This window comes from Theropithecus gelada, chromosome 9, assembly GCF_003255815.1.
Source record: "Theropithecus gelada isolate Dixy chromosome 9, Tgel_1.0, whole genome shotgun sequence".
In the NCBI taxonomy this organism is placed as follows: Eukaryota; Metazoa; Chordata; class Mammalia; order Primates; family Cercopithecidae; genus Theropithecus; species Theropithecus gelada.
The window spans coordinates 70,518,427-70,542,294 of NC_037677.1; the positions used below are offsets into that span (position 1 = coordinate 70,518,427).

At 37.7% G+C, this 23,868-nt stretch overlaps 1 protein-coding gene across 1 annotated transcript in view; it reads right to left on the reverse strand.

Moving 5' to 3' along the window:
• Positions 1-23,868, reverse strand: part of REEP3 (receptor accessory protein 3) — a 106,018-nt gene that overhangs the window by 52,700 nt on the left and 29,450 nt on the right. The window contains exon 2 of the mRNA XM_025395498.1: positions 7,989-8,061. Coding sequence (XP_025251283.1) covers positions 7,989-8,061 — 73 coding nt within the window. The remainder of the gene's footprint in view (positions 1-7,988; positions 8,062-23,868) is intronic.

The following is a 23,868-nucleotide window of genomic DNA, read 5'->3' on the forward strand; positions in this document are numbered from 1 at the left end:
TAGGGACGGGAGCCTGGGGAACTATTGTTTTCCATAATAAGTCTTGTAACTAATTGACTTTTTACATTATAAGTAAATACTGCTTTGATAAAAATAAAAACTAAATTAGAATAGAAAATACACAGACAAGCAAGCAGCCTGACAAAACGAATTTTCAGTAAAAATCCCATCATAATTAGTAGACTAATCTCTAAACTTTCTAAATTATTAAAACTCTTAAATGAAATGAATTTTTTTTTTTTTTTTTTTTTTTTTTTTTTTGAGACGGAGTCTCGCGCTGTGTCACCCAGGCTGGAGTGCAGTGGCGCGATCTCGGCTCACTGCAAGCTCCGCCTCCCAGGTTCACGCCATTCTCCTGCCTCAGCCTCCGAGTAGCTGGGACTACAGGCGCCCGCCACCACGCCCGGCTAGTTTTTTGTATTTTTAGTAGAGACGGGGTTTCACCATGTTAGCCAGGATGGTCTCGATCTCCTGACCTCGTGATCCATCCGCCTCGGCCTCCCAAAGTGCTGGGATTACAGGCTTGAGCCACCGCGCCCGGCTTGAAATGAATATTTTTTATCAAAAATATCAAAAGATACCTAGGAAACACTTCTTGAGAACAAATAAAAGTTCTTTAGTATGTTTTTCCCCTTCTATTTCTACTCTAAAGTTAGTAGACAACATCAGATTTCATTATCAATAAGATCTGCAGAACTGGCATATTTGTTCTATATTTGTGGTAAATTTGTTCATTTTCATATCACCTAAATAGTTGAAATTAGGTCACTTTCAAAAACCAAGTCAGCAGACTTTTAGAGGGCCATTTCTAGGCCTTTTAAAGAGTAATCTCCCAGTTTTTCCTGTTCTTTGTTCTTGCTCACAGTAAATCTCAGAACCAAATGTCTGATTTTGATTTGTAAGTGCTGTTAGCCAATCTTTTCATTGCTGCTTTCTCCAGCATTCTTAGAATAAGAACACTGGTTTCCTAGAAAAGCTACAGCAATTACACATGACTTGGAAGTAAACACTCTATTTTCAAGTCATGAGATGGAATGAGCCTGAAAAAATTTGCAAAACCATACTAATTCTTCAGTAAGTTTACATTTCAATTACTGCAAGACTGAAAGTCTTTAAGTAGGCCATATCAGCCACACTATGCAGGAAATTATATCCTAGGAAAGCTCTGTTTTAAAAATAGGCAAAGGAAGAAAGGAAGGTTGCCAAAATACACAGTACTTTCCATTTGTTTTGATTTGAACACAGCATCTGTTTTATCAGGTGCAATCTACCATTTGCAGGCTTAAGGGGAATGGTAGTAGTTAGGGTGGGAAGAAGTAAATTAACCGAAAATGTTTGCTTTCTGAAAATAATTTTGAAGTAGAGAGCAGTGGAATTTAGGTCATAACCAAATACCACAAAGAAACTAGGTTTTGGGATAAATGTTAAGACTGGATTGTATTCTCCCTAACCCAGCAGAATCAAAGCTGGTAAACTACATCAGTCCACTTAAGAAATGTACATGCTATTAAGCACAATATTTGATGTCTACTTAAAAGTCAACTTTTCTCATTTATTTATTCAAGAAATATTGAGTACCTATTATCAGCAGGTACTGTTCTAAGTACAGGCATATAGTAATTAATAAAACAACAAAACACTTCCCCATGGAGTTCATTCTGGTGGGAACACAAACATATACAAATAAAGAATATAACATCTGATACTATAAGGTGCTATTAAAAACATAACAGGGCAATTTAAGAAGGTTAATTTTACTAAGAAAATACCATGTATAAAACAAAGCAAATTTGGATAGGATTACTGTATAGGAAAACTTTATGAGGACAGAGTTCTGATAAAACTGTTAAGAGTCAGTTTAACAATGAGAACACATGGACACAGGGAGGGGAACATTACATACCGGGGCCTGTGGGAGGGTCGGAGGCAAGGAGAGGGAGAGCATTAGGACAAATACCTAATGCATGCGGGGCTTAAAACCTAGGTAACGGGTTGATGGGTGCAAACCACCATGGCACATGTATACCTATGTAACAAACCTGCACGTTCTGCACATGTATCCCAGAACTTAAAATATAATTTAAAAAAAGTCAATTTAAATCAGATGGCTAAGTTTAGGACTTAGCCTTGTACTGGGTGCAAGCAAATAATGTTCAAAATTTTTGTCAGAGTAAAACTAGATTGGAAATACTTAGAAGACTGTCAAGATTTAAGGGATTTTCTTTATTTTTTTTTTCAAAGGAGGAACTTTACAGAATTTTCAAAAACTTGTATTTCATTTTGAACCTCTTTGTTCACACGTGATTTCAACGCTGGTGGGTCCTGCCCTGGTAAGCTGCCTGATTGTCCTTCTTGGAAAATATCTACATGGCTGTGGCCCATGAACGTCCAGCTTTGAATTAATCAGGTGCACATTCACTGGCTGGTTGTAAAGGTTGTTTCAACTTTTACATGAAGCTAGAATCTTCACCTGTGTTTCCAAAGGTAGCATGGTAGACTAGAATGAATAAAATACTAGAAACACAAGATCTCTGATCTGGTACCAATTCTGTCTTTATAATCCATGTGACTCCAGGTAAATTCACTTCTCTAAGCCTGTAATACTGGAATATTTTCTATGCCAACTTCATAGGACTGCAGTAAGAATCAGTGAGATATTATTGGAGTAGGCAGAAAAATGCCCTCTCTCCCCTGAAGATGTCTGTGTCTTAATCTCCGGAAACTGTAAATATGTTAGGTTACACTGTAAAGGAGAAATAAGGTTGCAGATGAAATTAGGGTTGCTTATCAGCTGACCTTGAAATGGGAAGTTTATCCTGGATTAATCAGGTGGGCCCAATGTAATCACAAGAGTCCTTATAAGTGGAAAAGAAGGCAGAAGAGAGAGAACCAGAGAGATAGCATCATGAAAAGGTCTCAGTACAACATTGCTGGGTTTGAGGATGGAAGAATAAAGCCGTAAGCCAAGGGATGTGGGCAGCCTGTAGAAGCTGGAGGAGACAGGGAAACAGACTTTCCTCTAAACCCTCCAGAAGGTGCGAGGCTGTGAACTCATTTTAGGTTTCTGACCTCTAGGACTGTAAGAGAATAAATTTATGTTGTTCTAAGCCAGTAAGAGTGTGATAATTTGTTTCAAAAAATTATCTTATCCAGGGTAGCAAATGAAAACAATAGACAAAAGTACTTTGAAACTGGTAGGAAATCATATAAATGGAAAATATTATTATTCCAAGGTGACATCTCAACTTAGTCTCTCTAGCAGCCTCCCCGGGATCCCACCACCCCACCCGAGGGTCTCACTCTGTCTGTCATCCAGGCTGGAGTGCAGTGGTGCAATCAGGACTCACTGCAGCCTGGACCTCCCAGGCTCAGGTGATCCTCCCACCTCAGCCTCCTGAGTGGCTGGAACTACAGGCACACACCACCACCATGCCCTGCTAATTTTTGTGTTTTTTGTAGATACGGGGTTTCACCATGTTGCCCAGGTTGGTCTCAAACTCCTGGGCTCAAGAGATCTGCCTGCTTCAGCCTCCCAAAGGGCTGGGATTCCAGGTGTAAGCCACTGCACGAGGCCTCTCTAGCAGCCTTGATAGCAGGCAGTATGGTTGCTGGGAGGTCTTCAGAGATGATACATTTCCCTGTCAAAGGCAGATGCCCTGTCCTTGTTTCAGTGCCTGACCATTTATTTTGCTTTTAGTTCTCATTTTATTTGTGAAGTAGAGTTGATTACCATGTAATTATCAAACCAGTTCTAGCCACCTGCCTTTCACCTTCCCTAGTTTCTCCTCAATTACTCATTATTCTGGTCTTCTCAAACGGATGGTTAAGAAAACCTTTTTTCAGGGTACTAGGCTTAATACCTGGGTGATGAAAGAGTCTGTACCACACACCCCCATTACACAAATTTACCTATATAACAACCTGCCCAAACCCTAAACTTACAATCAAAGTTACATAAAAACAAATGCTTTTCAGAATCATAGTATTACTGCAAAATTATGTACAGATAATTCCAGCTTTATTAATGAGTATTCTCTAAAAACAACTGTGCAAAGCTTTATGCTCACTATGTAACTAAATATACACATATACATATATCTCAATACATATCATGTTTATAGTTTTCTCATCAGTTTGAATGCAATGGATTCTCTTCCATGGCTTAAATTATCTTCACACTTGATCTTAGCCAAAGTGCCAAGAAGCAATTAAATTATCTTTATGAAGTTGAATAAAAATTTTAGGGTTAGACCATCCTTACTAATCCCCAATTTACAAAATAATCTAGTAATGAAAATCTGAGTGTTGTATCAAGGGCAATAAGACACACAAATTCTTGTTTTTAAGTCTTTTTTTGTTGTTGTTTTTAAGTCTTTAAAAATTAATATTCACAAAGTTGAATTGATGTACAACATTTATAAATGGATTAATCTTTCTGATTTTTATTTTATTATTACTGTTTTTTTTTTTTTTGACACAGGGTTTCATTCTGTTGTCCAGGTTGGAGTGCAGTGGCGGGATCATGGCTCACTACAGTCTCGATTCCTGGGCTCAGGTGATTCTCCCACTTCAGCCTCTCCAGTAGCTGGGACTACAGGCATGCGCCACCATACCCAGCTAATTTTTATATTTTTTGTAGAGACAGGGTTTCACCATGTTGGTCAGGCTGGTCTCAAACTCCTGGTCTCCAGTGATCCACCCGCCTTGGCCTCCCAAAGTGTTAGGATTACAGTTGTGAGCCACTGCACATGGCCAAACCTATTTTTTATTACAGTTTATTTACTATTTTTATATTTCTTATTGCTATCCCTTTACCTTTGACTTTTAGGGATGGTATTTCTGTGCTTACTGATAATATCCTCAAGTTATTAGAGCTTCTCATCTAAACATTTTAAATTTGTGCTTAGCTTTTTTCCTAAAAGAAAAAAAAAAAGCAGATGTGGGAGAAAAGATGGGAGAATACCGTAAGCACAAATATATATACAGTGCACACACACACAGCAGCACACCAAATTATTATATCTCCTGGGCTTCTGGAATGCTTTCTAGGTGAAGTGGGCCCAATGTTGAGAGACGTAATAATCTGTACTTCAACTGTACATTGAATTAGATTAAAAAAAAAGATCTAATTTAGTAACAATATAAAAAAGATTCCAAATAGGGAGATGGTTCCCATTTATTAAGCACTGGCCAGAAGTAGATTCTTCAACTCATATTTTCATGGTGTTTGGAAATTATGGCCAACTCTTACTTTTATCTTCCAAAAGATAATTCCAATTAAAATATCACACAGTAGGGCAGTGTTGTCTATGGGATTTTACAAGGCTGTAAAAGCACTACTATGTTACTGTAAGTATATTAATAATACAATAATGAAAACAATAGGCAAAAGTACATTATTTGACAGTAATTTCATGTCACTGAATATAGTAAAAAAAAAATTTGGGAGTTGGGCACCGTGGCTCATGCCTGTAATCCCAGCACTTTGAGAGGCTGAAGTAGGTGGATAACCTGGGGCCAGGAGTCCAAGACCAACCTGGGCAACATAGTTAAGACCCTGTCTCTATGAAAAATAATAAAAAAAATTAGCTAGGCATGGTGTACAGGGCTGCAGTCCCAGCTACTCAGGAGGCTGAAGTGGGAGGATCACTTGAGCCCATGAGGTCCAGGCTACAGTGAACTATGATGGTGCCACTGCATTTTAGCTTGGGTGATAACAGCAAGACCCTGTCTCAAAAAAAAAAAAAAAAAAAAAAAAAAAATTTCTGGGTTGTATTTCAGGGTTAGGGGCTTTTCTCATTTCTTTATTTCTAGTGATTAGTATTTCATTTTATAAAACTATTAGTTGGCCGGGCATGGTGGCTCACGCCTGTAATCCCAGCACTTTGGGAGGCCGAGGCGGGTGGATCCAGACGAGGTCAGGAGATCCAGACCATCCTGGCTAACACAGTGAAACCCCATCTTTACTAAAAATACAAAAAAATTAGCCGGGCGTGGTGGCGGGTGCCTGCAGTCCCACCTACTCAGGAGGCTGAGGCAAGAGAATGGCGTGAACTCGGGAGGCGGAGCTTCCAGTGAGCCGAGATCGCACCACTGCACTCCAGCCTGGGTGACAGAGCAAGACTCCGTCTCAAAAAAAAAAAAAATTATTAGTCTATGACTTATTGGAAAAACAAAAGTGGTCTTGTACCACAGGCAGCTTGAGAAGCACTGTTAACAGACGCGCTGCCATCTAGAAACTAATGTGTGCCAGCACTGTAAAACAACATGCAAAGTATTTACTCCAACTTATATTAAAATATGAACCTTCAAGCCATGTATAAAATGAACTTAAATTACCAGGACTTAATATGGTTCCATCTCTTAAGATTAATTTCACCAATCCTAGGTCCAAAAGATACATATAATAAAAGGATAGAAAAATTTCAGAGCCCAACTACGTAACTTATTTACCTCTGCCAGATATATTCCACCATTTTGACTTGTATTAATATATACTTCACTTTAGAAGTTAGTTTTATATACAAGATAAAAAAATAACTGTAAAAGTTTAATAAAGTGAGTTAGTTATAAAAGTTTCAGAGTCTATCCCTTCCTCCCACCCCCAAAAACCCTGAAAATATAAAGAATCATGATCTAATCCCTGATCGTTTGACCAACTGGATGACAAGACTATCATCCAAGATTCCTTACAAAGAACCACAGCTATACATCCCAAAGAATCAAACGCAGGTGCTCAAACAAATCCTTGTATGTGAATGCTTGTAGCAATACTATTCATAATAGCCAAAAGACAGAACAATTCATATGTCTGTCAACAGATGAATGGATAAGCAAAATGTCATATATCCATACAGTAGAATGTTACTCAGCCATAAAAAGGAATGTAAAACATTCGAAATAAAATACATACTAAGATATGTATGAACCTTAAAAACACGCTGAGTGAAAGAAGACAGACACAAAAGGTCACATATTATGAGATTCTATTTGTATGAAATATCCAGGATATGTAAACACATACAGACAGCAGATTGGTGGTTATCAGTGACTTGGGCACAGGGTTTTATTTGGAGTGATGAAAATATTTTGGAACTAGAGTTGTATTATATTGTATTATATATACGTGTAATATTGTGAATGCATCAAATGCCTCTGAAATGGTTAATTTTATGTTATGTGAATGTCACCTCAATTTTAAAGAAAGAGTCATAGTTATTGATGTGCTGTTATCTCAGTATTGACTGCTTATCCTGTTGATTACCACCACCAATACAATATGCTTTTGCTATTCTCTAAAAATTCACTCCATCACACATACCAAACTATATCAGGATTTATAGGTGGGGAAGGCCATTTACTATTACATAGTATGAATAAAATGGGAAATGAGGAGAACTTCAGAAATGATAAAAAATAAATATTAGTGACAGAAAAAGAAAATTAGGGAATAGGGAAGAGGAAACTAAAAACAAAGAAATACTGAGGACTCATCGCAAATCAGAACAAAATCATTACAAATGAAGTCTGACTCCAGAAGGAAAAAAGATGGCAGTTGTCAATGGTGATGGAGTATCTGTATATTTATATAGATTAGAAAGTGATGAAATACCTAAAAAAGAAGAAAAAGGCTTTGGGGCCAGAGAGATATTCTCAATGTACCTATAAATTTATAAGGCAAAAAGACCCACAACTCCCCTCCCCAAGTCAAACAAACAAAAGTTCTCCAATCCCTTATTACACGGGAATTTATAGACTAAATCAAGACCTATTCAGTTACTCATCTTGGGAACCATATACTTATTTTTATTGAAACTCCACTTTGGGGTTATCTTCAAAGATTTTTAAAAAGATTAGTTTTGTTACTTCACATTCATAACACCTTTTAACCCAAAACGTTACTCCAGCCGTTTCTAAGAGAATAGCAGTTTTTCAGTGTGTATCATTAAAATATTAAACAGATTAATCACTCATAAAACTATACTTACATATTCCTTCACGTTTTTTGTTTTCACAGCTTTGTATGAATAATATGCAGGATAAAGCATTCCAAACACCAGCCTAAAAGTAAAAAAAATAAGAATACTGTTCAAACACAACAATGCCCTGCAGAAAGGCTGATCCATTTTACATTCCTATACATTGCTGATCATCAGCACCATCGTTAGGGAAAAAAACAAAACAAAACAACAACAACAGAAAAAACTTTTGCGAGCTAAATAGGAGAAAAACAATAACTTTATAGCTATTTTAATGTGCATTTCTCTTTTTTTTTTTTTTTTCTGAGACAGGGTCTCCTGTCGCCCAGACTGGAGTGCAGTGGTGTGGTATCAGCTCACTGCAGCCTCCGTCTCCCAGGTTCAAGCGATTCTCATGCCTCAGCCTCCCGAGTAGCTGGGATTACAGGTGTGTGCTACCATGTCTGGCTAATTTTTGTATTTTCAGTAGAGACAGGGTTTTGCCATGTTGCCCAGGCTGTCTCAAACTCCTGAGCTCAAGCAATCTGCCTGCCTCCGCCTCCCAAAGTGCTGGGATTATAGGCACAAGCCACAGCACCCGGCCTAATGTGTGTTTCTGAATACCAGTAAATTTGAAATTTTTCAAGTGCTTACTGGCCTTTTGATGAGTATACGATAACTTTTTGTCTATTTGTTTTCTGTTGTTTTAAATGGCCATTTTTTGAGAATATTTTACAGAAAAGTTGGAAAGATAGTACAGATAGTTCCCATATACTCCATATCCAGTTTCCCCTATTATTAACATCTTATATTGGCATGGTACACTCACTGCAATTAATGTACCAGTGCTGATTTTTGTTTATGAATTAAACTTTATTTAGGCTTCCTTAGTTTTTACCTAGTCTCCTTTCTCTGTTCTAGGATAGCACATTACACTCAGCTGCTCTCTTAGCTTTTTTGGCTGTAAATTTCTCAGACTTTGTTTTTTTTCACCTTGACAGTTTTCAGGCGTGCTAGTCAAGTATGTTGTAGGATGCTTCTCTATTCATTCTAATCATGATTAGAGTGAGATATGGGTTTTCGGGAGGAAAACCACAGAGGTCAAATGCAATTCTTATCACATTATATCAAGGACACAGTCTATCAACCTGACTTATCAGTGCTGTTAATCTTGACCACCACACTGAAGTAGGGCTTTGTCAGATTTTGCTGCTACTCTTTTTTGTTCATTTTTTAGTACTGTATTGTTTGGAAAGAAGTCACCATGCACAGCCCATGCTTGAGTGGGGAGTTATTCTGTACACCTTGAGAGTGGAGTGTCTACATAAATTCCAGATAATTTAGTTGGAATTCTGCATGGGAGACTTGTGTATTCTTCCCCAGTATCAGTATGGATTAATGGATATTTATTTTATACACTGGGTTATAATCTAGTGTTACTTTATTTTGTTGCTCAAAGTTTTGGCCATTGGGAGATATTTCAGTTAGCTCCTGTGTCCCTTTGACATATCTCCATTGTTGTGAGGGTTTTTGAGTACTTTGTTACTTTTTGGTACTAAGTGATGCTCCAGGCTCATCTTGTATACAGTAGTCCCCTGTTATCTGCAATTTTGCTTTCTGCAGTCTCAGTTACCTGCCGTCAACTTCAGTTTGAAAATATTAACTGGAAAATTTTGGAAATAACTCATAGGTTTTAAATTGCATGCTATTCAGAGTACCATAATGAATTCATGCGTGATCTTGCTCTATTCCGCCGAGAATGCAAATCATCCCTTTGTTCAGTGTATTCATGCTGTATACATTATCTTCCCTGTAGTCGCTTATTCTTAGTAGCTGTTTTGGTTATCAGATAAAAAAAATACGGTATACATAGGCTTTGGTGCTATCCGTGGTTTCAGGCATCTACCAGGAATCTTGGAACATATTCCCCTCTGATAAAGGGGAATTCCTGCCCCATTCCTGGAATCAGCCATTTCTACAAGGAGCCCCAGTTCCTTTTATTGGAGAACAGTATTTGAAACCAAGATCTGGGAGTTAAGTGTGCTCATTGCTACTGGAATGTTGTTGATTCTAGGTCCTTGTCTATTTTATATGTTAATCAATATTTTTGTAGGTTATTATCTTTTGATTTAATTTACGAATTTTGCAGAAATGCATGCATATTGTATTAGTGTGCTAGGGCTACCCTGACAAAATACCACAGACTGGGTGGCTTCAACAACAAAAATTTGCTTTCTCACAGTCCTGGAGGCTACAAGCCCAAGACCAAAATGTTGGCAGATTTGGTTTCTTCTGAGGCCTCTTTCCTTGGCTTGTAGCCTTCTAGCTGTGTCCTCACATAATGGCCCCTCAGTTTGTGTGTGTGGCCTAATCTCTTCTTAGAAGGAAGCCAATCATACTGGATTAAGGCCTTTCCTAAAGACCATACCTGATCTTAATCACACCTTTAAAGAACTTAACTCCAAATGTCATCACATTCTGATGCACAGGGGTTAGGACTTCAATATATGAATTTTGGGGAGACAGAATTCAGCCCATAAAACATATATATTTGTGAACCTTTAAAGTAAGTGTTTGCATTTACATAAGTCTTTCTTACACTGCAGCAAATATTTACATCTCTCCATATTTTTAGTTCATTTATAGTTAGTTTGTTTACCGACTGATTGACTGATCGGTGCAGAGGGTAGTACATGCCTGGTAGCTTCCTTATCCATCGGTTTGGGGCTTATGTCAACAAGTCACAGGAAGAATACCAAGTCTTCTCTTGCTTGGGATTTTATACTTACCAACTAGAAGCCACATCATTAACAATCTCTGCCTTAAGGCCGAGAGCAGTGGCTCATGCCTATAATCCTAGCACCTTGGGAGGCCGAGGGGGACGGACTACCTGAAGTCAGGAGTTCGAGACCAGCTTGACCAACATGGGGAAACCCCGTCTCCACTAAAATACAAAAATTAGTGGGTATGGTGATGTGTGCCTGTAATCCCAGCTACCCGGGAGGCTGAGGCAGGAGAATCGCTGGAACCTGGGAGGCGGAGGCTGCAGTGAGCTGAGATCGTGCCTGGGCGACAGAGTAAGACTCCATCTCTAAAAAAAAAAAAAAAAAATCTCTGCCTTATTTAACAATATTACCTGTGAAAGCGACTTCACTAAAGTGCCAACCCCCAGACTCTGGATACAGGATTTTTAGCTGTGCCACAAAGCTTGGGGCTTTTCAATTTAACTTAGCATCCCCACCACCCCTCCATTGCACAGGAGCTTTTCAGTTTAGAGACATCTAAGAAAACAACTAACTAGGTGTAAACAAGAACAAAATTCCCAGTCTGCTGTGTGTTCATCCACACTGCTTACACTAGATATAAACCCAAAGTTATGTTTTACATATTCAAGCTAATTATTTTAATTCACTTTATATTTCCCTTTAGAACTTGGATACAATGAAAGTATTATCTTCTGTATTCCCATACAATCAAGTACCATCAGATTTACATTCAATGTGGGATTCTTCACTTCTATCACTGAATGGGGCTTTGATACCTCCTTCCCCCAGTACAACATTCTTCCCGTCTGTAACCTACTCCTGGTGGTTCTCCCTTGGTGAGAGTACATGCATCCATTCTCTTGTTTTATTTTCAAACTCGTGGCCAATAATACATTTGGGCTCATGCCATCTCATCGGACTTACTGAATAGTTTCCGAACACATTCCTCTATGTCCACTGTCAGATCAGTCTTTCTAATATACCTGCAGCACTGCCTCACTTAAAGACTTCACTAGCGGGCCTCCTCACCCCTTGCTGGCCAGCCCGTCTGGGGGCGGCATCAGAACATAATTTGAAAAGCACTGCCTTATATAAACCATCTGTTTCAACATGGTTTCCTCAATATGCCTCTTTATTTCTACTTCAATCTTGGAGCGTCTGCTTCATGCCTGGATTGCCTCCCTCCCTATCTTTCTTCCTCTTCTTTCTTCCCATTCTTTATTTCCTTCCTTAATTAAAACACATATTTTTCTTCAAGATCTACCCTTCCTCCATAAACTTCTAAATTACCGCTATTTTGCAATGTTAGAAGAATTTGTCAGGAATTTGTCAGGACTAGTCATTTTCCATTTAATATATTCATTTTAGATTGCTTGACATATTTCTTAAATGTATGTAACTGGCTTCCAAAGCAGATCATTTTCTCTCACATAGGAAGGATTTGGTGCTAGTTGATACTATACATATATGTGCTTTGCCTTTATTTTTTAACTTCTGTATTAAAGAGAGTAAGTCAAACAAATAAACAGAATACCCTTAACACCTCTTTCTTGTAAGAGTAGAAAGTAGAAAACAATAATGCATTTCATTTGGAACATGGGTAAAACTGAATGTCTTAGTGACCAGTGGGACAATTTTTAAGGACTGCTACTATTAATATTTTATTACTGCTCCAACTGAATATTACAGAGAATTTATTATTAATAACTGTAATATTTTCTAGGGTTTTGGGGGGCTTGTTTTCTTTAACAACTGGGGTCTACTGTAGATGTCTGCAGCCTGGGAGGTTGGGCATAAAGCCAAAGCATGAGCACAGTGTGTAAAATCAAATAAAGTATATTTTACAAGGCCACCTACAAGATAAATGAAGGGCTTATAAAGGGAATATTTGCTACAAGTAAAATTCACTTCTATTGAATATTGCTTCAGTTATAGAGACAGGAAGAAATAGTTACTCCTTTCCTCTTTGCCTCATTCCCATCTAAAGAGGGGGAATTTTGTCAAAATAAGATTCTGTTCACCCCCACTAATGTAAAGTTGACTTTTGAAATGTACGAATGCTGACTATGTTGAAAAACCTGCACTATTTTAAAAGATGAAAAATAAAACCACTTACGGGAATGCAGTAGTGGGAGATGGTCCTCATATCATTTTCAGATACGGAAAATACTTAAAACAGCTATTTTCTAGACAGATATTCAGACATCCTTAACCAAACAAGTCTGATATATATCTCCCAAATGCTTTAAGAAACCATTAAAAAGTATAAATAATGGTTTAATAGCAAAACTGGTCAAGAGTTAATTTACATCTAAACAGGTTACAAAGCACTAATATCAAGGATTTAATCTGTTTTTAATCTATTCTTCTTGTCATTCTTTTAAAAAAGTATTATGAAAAACAAAAAAATATAGAAATAGAATAATATGAATATAATAAATCTCCATATGCCTATTACCTAGTTTTAAGAATTATTAACAGTGAGCCCCTCTTTTCCAGATTTTTTCTATATTTTTAAGAATCATTACTTGTAAACATAATTAACATATTTTAAAAACAATATTTTATAACATCATTAGAAGATAATTTAAAACATAATTAATACCTTAGAGCATATAGAGATTTTTATCCTGCTGTTTCACGCAATGCTACATTATCAGCATAACTGATTTCACAGATGCAAAGACTGAGGCTTAAAAAGGTAAGAAACTAACCCAAGGTCATACAATTTGTAAGTCTGTCAGCTGCATTCAAAGCCAGGCACTCTCACCCCAGAATTCACACTTCAAATCTCTACTTCCTAATGATATTTTCCTAGAAGTGAAATAACTGGGTCAAAGGTCTGAAATTTTGAAGGTCTTCTGCCAATGTGCTCTTTAGAATGCTAACACCTATACATATTCTTACCAAGAATGTATGAAAATATCAATTTAAGGACTATTTAAAAAAATAAGATAAAAAAGTCAACAGATGAATTAAGTCAAGTAAAAGAGTAGCGAACAGACATTCTTTTTAAAAGATGAATTGTATTTCTAAGGTAATAAGGTATGGATTAGAACAATTATGCAGTGTATAAATCACTACTAAAATGGAGAAAAATCCATAAATATCATAGTTAGTAGTGTTAATAATTAATTTCTGAACTAGCTACATTTTCCCCTGAAATTTTCTTTAGATTATAAATTCCCTCTCTAATATGATAAAAGAATTTAAATTGTGCCTTGTTAAAAATAAATATAACAAATAATTTATTGCTGATAATCTACATATTACTAAATGTAATATGACCACACTTACACAGGAATTACTTGGCCAAATTCTCCTTATTTCATGGCTTTCAGAATCATGCTTTCAAACAACAAAAAAATGTAATTACAGTGTTCTATTAGATGAAGGGACAACAAACAACTCAATGAGACTAGAGATAAACTAAAATAGGATAGCTAATATTAAACAAAATAAACTAGAGGATCAAAAATGGGAATGACACGTCCCAAGCTCAATAGAATGAATTAGTCGCAATTCACTCACTCACACACACACACACACACACACACACAAAATACACTCTCAAAAATCAATACAAAATACAGCACTCCAGCCTCTTTTTAAAAACTATTTTTTATTTTTATTTTTGAGACAGTCTTGCTCTGTCGCCTAGGCTGGAGTGTAGTGGCATGATCTTGGCTCATTGCAACCTCTGCCTCCTGGGTTCAAGCGCCACCATGCCTGGCTAATTTTTGTATTTTTTTTTTTTTTGGCGGGGGGGTCTTGCCATCTTGGCCAGGCTGTTCTTGAACTCCTGGCCTCAAGCGATCTGCCTGCCTCAGCCTCCCAAAGTGCTGGGATTGCAGGTGTGAATCACTGTGCCTGGCCTCCAGCCTCTTATTGAAGAGTATAAACTCCGTTAGTAATCCAGTTTATACTAGAGATGCCATCTAAGACCAATAAAATTTACATAAGATGTGAAGTAAGGATGGCAAAGATGCAGAGGTAACTGTGCTACTCCCCATTCTTGTGATCAAGTCAGAGATTGCTAGGCATTTCCTACGTTCGTTTCTGCTGACCCTGGTCTCAGAATCCTTGTCAACACAGCACCATAACCTCACGCTAACCAAGAACAGGAGCTAGGTAAACCTATCTGTCATCTTTTGCCAACATTGTTCTAAATCTTTATTCCTTTAGGTGATGTTATTCTAACTTGATTACTAGGTTATAATCCTAAACTATTACACCTGTCCCCTTTGGGGGGAAAGTCTTACTACATTCTTGATTTTTTGGAAGTATATTATAATAATCTGCTCTATAAAATCCATAAGAAGTAAGAGAAATATGGCGCTATTTTATTAGTCAGTATTCCTATATATGAAATTTCATGTGAGAGATTTACTCTGAAATTCAGTACAATGCAATGCTTAGCTTTCTTTGAGAAACTGATGTCTTCCTTCCATCTGAAAAGAATTATACTATTCCTTGTTTCCCTCCACGGGTTGCCAGGAAACTCAGAATCAAATCTGTTGTTCTACTATACCAACACTTGCGGTCCTCAGAATTGGCATATTTATATTTGTACTTCAGAGATTTTTATTTTCTTTGATTGCTATTTTCTAGTCTCAATTCTCTTATTTTTCTTTATAATTTAAAATATCAATTTGGTTAAAAAATTCTCAAAATCATTTGAAAGAACATAACAGAGCATAAATAGTTAAAATGTAGTAGTCAGTAAAATTAAGCACAAAATGCAGCTCTAAGGTGTCAGGCAAACCAAGAAAAGGTCCCCAACCCTGTAACACATCAAAATCACCTGGATAGCTGCTTCTTTGTTGTTCATAAATTTAACATAGGTAATTAATTTAAACAATAGAATAAGGAAGAAAACGCTAAGCAAAAGCCCCCCATTTTGAAACAGTGGCATTTCCCAAAGATAAGCATGGAAACAGTTTATTTGGTATCCTAACAATAAGTCATACATATAAAATTTATTAAAGACAAAGGTAAATAGTGAAAAATTCATTATTTTCTAATTGTATTTATTCCTAATTATTTTACTCCTAATTATTTATTCCTAATAATTTTACTATGTTCTTCAAGTTATGTACATCTATCTGTATGGCGGAAATACTAGAAATACTAAGTGTGCTGTGTGCATTTCTTTCCAGCTCCACATTTAGTGAGGTCACACTGGGAGTTTGAACTAGGCTATTGTAGGGAGTATTTTACATCATAGAAATTAGCAAATGGTATGAATCAGTCCTCTTTCCCTCAGTTGTCAAGCATTACCAGCACACCACTGCCTACATGGGTTTTGGCCAAGGGAAACTATAGTATGTTTTTATTGGGAGGACAATGGAACACTATACATAGAGAGAATTCACAGAATTTAGTGAAATCAAAAAGGCAGCCCATTATAACAACCAAGTTTTCTGGCTTGACCCTGGGATCAAAAACAAGCAAACAGAAAACAAAACAAAACAAAACCCCCACCAATTTTAAAAATGGTTTCATGTAAGATTAAGAAAGAGGGCAAATTTTTGTCATTTATAGTAGTTCACTCCAATTCTCTTTGAGTATTAGTATTCTAATATTAATACAGACTGTAGTGAATTTAAAACACAGAATCATAGGCCAGGCATGGTGGCTCACGCCTGTAATCCCAGCACTTTGGGAGGCCAAGATGGGCAGATCCCTTGAGGTCAGGAGTTCGAGACCAGCCTGACCAACATGGTGAAACCCTGTCTCTACTAAAAATACAAAAAAATTAGTCAGGCAATGGTGGCCGGCGCCTGTAATCCCAACTACTTGGGAGGGTGAGGCAGGAGACTCACCTAAACCTGGGAAGCAGAGGTTGCAGTGAGCTCTGTTGCAGTGGGCGACAGAGCGAGACTCTGTCTCAAATAAATAAATAAAAAATAAAATAAAATCAGAATCTTAATCTTAATGAGGAATCCCAGAAATAGTCTATAAACAATGGTTTTCTGAGTTTTTTGCAAGGTAATATTTTTCCCCCAGAGGAAATGTTTCTTAGGAACTTCATAAATAAAGAGATAAATGCAATTAACAGGTTCCTAAGACAACTTAATTTCATTGAGTGTAGAGTCCTCTGACGAATTCTAAACCCTTGAGAATTATTTGAAAAGCACCCCTTACAAATGGTTCAATAGTTCCCAAACCTGTCTATGTATAAGAATCAACTGGGAAGGAGGATTTTTGGCAGTAGGGCTCAAGGATCTGAATTTCTAAATTCTGCATCTTCAACAAACCAATGTGTGACAATATTACGCTTATTTTGATGTTGGATTAAAACTGATTATGATTAAGCAAAATGTTGTCAGTATAGTATGCTGGTTTCAGTCTAACTGGATTTTTTAAAGTAATGTGAAAGTGATTATAGGTTATCTTGAGTTTTGCCACACTCTATCCTTCACTTAGATGCAAAAATAAATGTAAGACATCATGATAAAAGAGAGAGTTACAAAGAGTAAACTAAAATGACAACAACTTAATACATCTTTCAAAATAATAAATTTGTTCCTGCTTAAGACCAAATGATCACAAGTAGTGCAAAGTCTACTGATAACCAAGGTACCTGTGTATATTCTCCCTGTGATAAACTTCCTACTTGAGTTATTCTGCCACTGCAGCCATCAGGAAGCAAAAGTTCATGCATGATCACTACCAAAATAATATGTAACTTTGGTCTTACAGAAATTTTAAGAAAAAGAAATTTGTTGCTAAAAATCCCTGCTAGCAGAGAATTCCCATTTAGCAAAACAATGGCTAAGTGACTAAACCTTAAAGAAAAATATGAAAATTACATACAAGGAGAAAGAGTCAAACTCATGGGGAAAACAACAACAACAACCCCAAATTCTGAATTCTATAACCAAAGGTCCACGTTTAAAACCACGAAGGAGAGAAAAAGACAGTGGAAATTCCTTTGAAAGACTTTGTTTTTCATAATAGTCATCAAAAGCTATGAAGCTTGGAATTTTCATGTTACAGCTAAACTTAGCTAAATTGGAGCTACACTTCTAATTTTACTCCAGAGCCTATAATTTCTACTCGAAAAGGAAAGGTAAAGATGAAACTAGAGGGGAAAATAAATCAAGCTACAGCAACTCAGACTTGAACTTCCTCATCTCCTCACTCTCTCCCCACTAGCCACGCCCCACTACAACCACAAGGGTCTACGATGTGGTAGACCCCAACAAAAAAATGTTTAGAAGAATGCTGAACTTGGAACACAGTACACTGTAGAACCAAGGGCTATAAACCCTTGAAGCACTCCAGTAACTCAGCATCCTGTGGGTAGAGTGCCACAGAATGGCTCATACGGCTGAAAGAAGACAATGGTCCCTACAATCTACAGCACTCCACAGTTTTCCAGCTGCAATTTTTCCATCCTGATTGTCATTACACACAGAAAATTCATAGGCGAGGTAGGTGTTATTGTTCTAGTTCTACAGATGATGATAAAAGGCTCAGAGAGATTAATGATCTTATGAATTAAGTACCTAGCAAGTGTTAAAGCCAAAACATAGAGCTTCTAATTTGAAGACCTGTGCTCTTTCCTCTATACCGAAAAACTCTCCTCCAAACAAAACTTGTATTGCAAACAATGTATAGCTCATAGCAGATCCCCAATATTAACAGTTCAATGATGTCAATATTCCAAAGTTCTCTAAGCAATTGTAATTCCACAGGCATAATACTGTCATATATAAAAAAGATATCTGAGACCCATTTGCTGATTGTATACTAAATCTACATAAAGGAATATCCATGTCTTTAATCAACAACCACCATACCCTTTAATTCCTATCAAATGATTACTCATCATCTGACCAACTCCTGATTCCTGAGTAACTCTTGACTCAGAGGAATTGTTTATGTAGCCCCTTCAGCACAAGATGTGTAAAACCCGAACTTACCATTAGCCCCACTGACTTAAAGGTAACGTGAAAGTTCAATTGCAATCTAAGGTTTTTTGTTTGTTTTTTGTTTTTTTTTTTGAGACGGAGTCTTGCTCTGTCGCCCAGGCTGGAGTGCAGTGGCGCGATCTCGGCTCACTGCAAGCTCCACTTCCCAGGTTCATGCCATTCTCCTGCCTCAGTCTCCCGAGTAGCTGGGACTACAGTCACCCGCCATCACGCCTGGCTACTTTTTTTTGTATTTTTAGTAGAGACGGGGTTTCACTGTGTTAGCCAGGATGGTCTCGATCTCCTGACCTCGTGATCTGCCCGCCTTGGTCTCCCAAAGTGCTGGGATTACAAATAGGCGTGAGCCACCGCGCCGGCCAATCTAAGGTTTTTAAAGAAAGCTTCTGGTGAAGAAAAAACATGTACAAACAATTGTGAAAACGTTGCAAAAAAAATTTCCTCTCTTGAAATATACTCCTCTCTACAAATTAAAGGAAGATGAGTAAGGAAAGCCATAAACACAAATTCTACCCTATTCTGTGCAACTCTTTCAGTATCACATGACCACAAAGTGAACTTCTCTAAACTGAACTCAGATATAAAATTCTGGCCAAGCCTTCCCACAGAACATTCATACCTAACGTACAGTCTAAACTACAGTCACCTCCAGGCACTTCACCAATGAGCACGAAAATGCTTCACTAGGTGAATTTAATATTTCGCTTTCAAACAATCTTTTAACTCTCCATTAAACAGTAACAGGTATCACTGATGGCATACTACATGTCAAGGTGCTGTGTTTTTCTATCACTAGGGACACATCAGTGAACTTGCTATTGCTTTTTAATTAAAATTAAATTTGTGATGATTTGGAAAGCAAAACATTCTATTTTCAAATTTCTTAAACCACTTCCTTCATTCCATTTATTCAAATCACTCTAATACCTCCAGGATCTCCAACACAGTAATTTTTTCCCATGCCACTCCCTGTAGCTAGAACAATCTTCCTCTTCATGTTGTGAGCTCTCCCTCCTCTCAGAGCCATACTGCCTATTTACTGTCTTTCATTAACGAGGGTTTAAAAAAGGGTTTGGTCTTCTTATTTTGTAAAGTAAGTGAACAGTAACAGAAATTTTATTACAGAAGTAACAACCAGAACATAAAAATTAAGCCATTCTAAAAGCATTTATGAGTATTCTCCATGTTCTCTTGAGATAGTCAACTGACAGAATGTCTAAGTACTTTCTTACTACAAGAAAATCAGAGAGGTGGGAACTTTATTTCTATCTAGGACAACCTGATAAAAAAGAAACAAACATGTGCCACAAGAATTACACTACCATCTAATTTAATTCTGACATCACTAATTACAGCACAAAACCAGCAGGCTGGCTGCTTGGCACTAGCAAGCCCCCTGCATCTAATGAAACGTCACTCAAGGGCAGTCTGGGATGATCCTACTTGAGAAATGGTATGATCTCCACCAATCCTAACTTTACTACTTTTTTCCTCCCTAAAGAAACATATACAAGTGATTACATGAAGGGCAGTCTGGTCTATCAACTGAAAAGAAGGGGTGTTAAAATTCCACATCATGAGGGCACTGTTCTGCTAGGGAGATAAAAGAGAAATGACAGTAAGATGCAATGCTATTTGATTGGATTCTGCATTAAAAACAATAAGCACGTAGCTACACAAGGCACTACCTGGGCAACCTGGGTATTCTGGATATGAACTACTTTAGTAGGTATTAATAGTTTATCAACGTTTTTTCTCTTTCTCTCTCTCTCTCTTTTAGATGGGAGTCTCGCTCTGTGGCCCAGGCTGGAGTGCAGTGCCGCAATCTCGGCTCACGGCTCACTGCAAGCTCCGCCTCTTGGGTTCACGCCATTCTCCTGCCTCAGCCTCCCGAGTAGCTGGGACCACGGCCGCACGCCACCACGCCCAGCTAATTTTTGTGTGTGTGTTTTTTGTATTTTTAGTAAACACGGGGTTCCACCGTGTTAGTCAGAATGGTCTCGATCTCCTGACCTCGTGATCCGCCCGCCTCGGCTTCCCAAAGTGCTGGGATTACAGGCATGAGCCACCGTGTCCCGCTCCAATGTTATATTTCTTAAGTGGTATTTGTCTTGTGACTATATAAAATAATGCCTTATTTAGGAGATATAATAAGACAGAAATGCCATAATGTTGGCCACTTACTCCTTTAAAATAAAATTTTAATTTTAGAACAGTTCTGCAGAAACATTGTGAAGATAGTACAGATCCCATAAACTCCACACCCAATTTCTCTTATTCTTAAAATTTTACTCTGGTATGATACATTTGCCACAATTAAAAAGCTAATAATAATATATCATTATTAATTGAAGTCCATACTTTATTCAAATTTGCCTGGTTTTTCCTAAGGTCTTGTTTCTTTTCCAGGATCCCATCTGGGATCCCATCCATTTACCATATTATGTTTACTCATCATGTTTCCCCAGGCTCCTCACAAAGTTTCTCAAGCCTGACTTTTGATAACCATGATAGTTTTGAGGAGTGCTACTTAAGTATTTTTTAGAATGTCCCTCAATTAGGGACATTTGTCTGAAATTTTTCTGAAGATTAGACTCAGGACATGGGTTTTTGGGAGAAATATCACGAAGATGATGTGTCATCTTCGTGATATTCTCTTTTTCTCATGTGAAAAACACAAGAAATATCGTATTTCATTATATATCAAGACGTATATAGTATCAACATAACTTATCACTGATGATGAACTGGGTCACCTGGCTGAGGTAGTACATGTTAGGTGAAGTTACTGATGCCCCTCCCCAGATTTACATACCACATTTTTTGGCAGAAAGTCACTTATGTACAGCCTATACTTAAGGAGTGGGGAGTGATGCTCTATTTCCTTGAGGGCGGAGTATCTACATAAATTATATGGATTCCTTTGCAGGAGAGATTTACCTATTCTCCTGTATTCATTTATTTATGTGAGTATGGACTCACGATATTTATTTTATGCTTTGGGTGGTATAATCCAATACTACTTTATTTTGCTGCTCAAATTGTTCCAGATCTCCTTGGGTCATTGGGATCTTTCTCAATTGGCTCCTGTGTCCCTACGACATACCTACATTGGTTTTATTTTGTTTGAGCACTTCTTTACTTTCTGGCGCTACAAGATGTTGCAGGCTCATCATGTGTATTTCCTGCCCATTCCTAGAATCAACATGTCTCTAAGGAGCCGTTATTCCTGATGTTGGAAAATGGTATTTGAAACCAAGATCTGGACACTAGCTGTTCTTGTGCTACTGGAGTGTTGCTGATTCTAGCATCAGTTTTATATGTTAATTGTCTGTTTTATATGTTGTTATTTTTATAGATTGTTACCTTTTGATTTTGTTTATAAATTTTGCTGAAGTGTATATATTGTATATTTGTGAACCTTTATATTAAATAACTTTGCATTGACTTTCCTACATTGAGAGCCAGCAAATACCTGTATATTTTTAGTTCATTTATAGTTTATTTATTTTCTTTTGATGGAGAGGACAGTAGATACTACCTGAGGTCCTTACCCCTCACATCCTTATCCTTCCTTAACCTGTAGCTCTAGGTTTGTGGCTTATTGGGCCCGAGGAGGAATACCAACTCTTCCTCTGTTGGGGATTCGATCCTACCAAATCTCTGCCATCCTTAACAATACTACCTTGTGAATGCTACCTTACCAGAAGTGCCAACTCCTAGACTCTGGATATGGGATTTTTAGCTGTGCCACAGTGCTTGGGGCTTTTCAATTTAACTTATCCCCACCCCTACCTAAACTCAGAAATTTAGAGACTTCTAAGAAAAGAATTAACCTTAAGAACTGAATTGTAAATAAGAATTCCCAGGTCTGCTGTGTGTCCACCCACACTGCTGATACTAGATATAATCCCACAGTTAGCCATCTAGTTATATTTGATATATTCAAGCTAATTATTATAATTCACTTTGTAATTCCCTTTAGAACTTGGATACAATCAAAGTATGAATTTCCATATTCCCAAACAATCTAGTACATCACATTTACATCCAACATAAGATTCTTCACTTCTGTCACTGGATGGAGCTTTGATACCTCCTTCCCGTGGTATAATATTTCTCCCATCTGTAACCCAGTCCTGGTGGTTCTCCCTTGGTGAGAATACATGCATCCATCCTCTTGTTTTACTTTCAAACTCGTGGCCAATAACACATTTGGGCTCATGCCATCTCATCGGATTTACCGAACAGTTTCCCTTTCCCAAAACATTCCTCTGTGTCTACTGTCAGATCAATCTTTCTAATATACCTGCAGCACTGCCTCACTTAAAGACTTCACTAGTGGGCCTCCTCACCCCTTGCTGGCCAGCCCCCTGTGGGAGTGCATCAGAATATAATTTGAAAAGCACTGCCTTATATAAACCATCTGTTTCAACATGGTTTCCTCAATATGCCTCTTGTATTTCAACTTCAATCCTGGGTTATGATTCTTAGCTGGAATGCCTCCTTCCCTCCTCATCTTTCCTCTTCCCCACATGGATCATTCTAGCTTCCTCCCCTTTCTTATCTGTAAACTAACATTCCAACAATGAGAAACATTTACTTAACTAGTCAATTCCAGTAAACATATATGGTGGTTTCAGAATTGCTAACCATATACATTCATGGTATACAACTTTATCAACTATAGTAGTATCATGTACGGGTCTTTTTGAGTTTAGTCTTACAGATTCCAATCATTTCCAAAGTTACTTAGATCAGTAGCTTTTCTCTCTATTCTCCTTGACAATGTCACCCAAACTGGAGTGCAGTGGTGTCATCATAGCTTATTGCGGCCTCAAAATCTGGGCTCAAGGGATCCTCCTGCCTCAGCCTCCTGAGCAGCTAGGATGACAGGCGAGCGCCACCATGGCTAGCTAACTTTTAACATTTTTGTAAAGATGGGGTCTCACTATGTTGTCTGGGCTGGTTTCCAACTCCTGGGCTCAAGTCATCCACTAGCCTTGGCCTCCGAAAGTGTTGGGATTACAGGCGTGAGCCACCACACCTGGCTGTTCTTTCTTTATCTCTCTCCCCACTCCACACCCCTGCCTTCTATGGGATAAATGAGACATAGTTTTTTATTTCTTTGGTTTCTAGCTTTATGCTATTAGACTAGCTACACTGGGTCAGTCCTTGGTGTTGCTTTTTGCCCCACATGCCCCATGA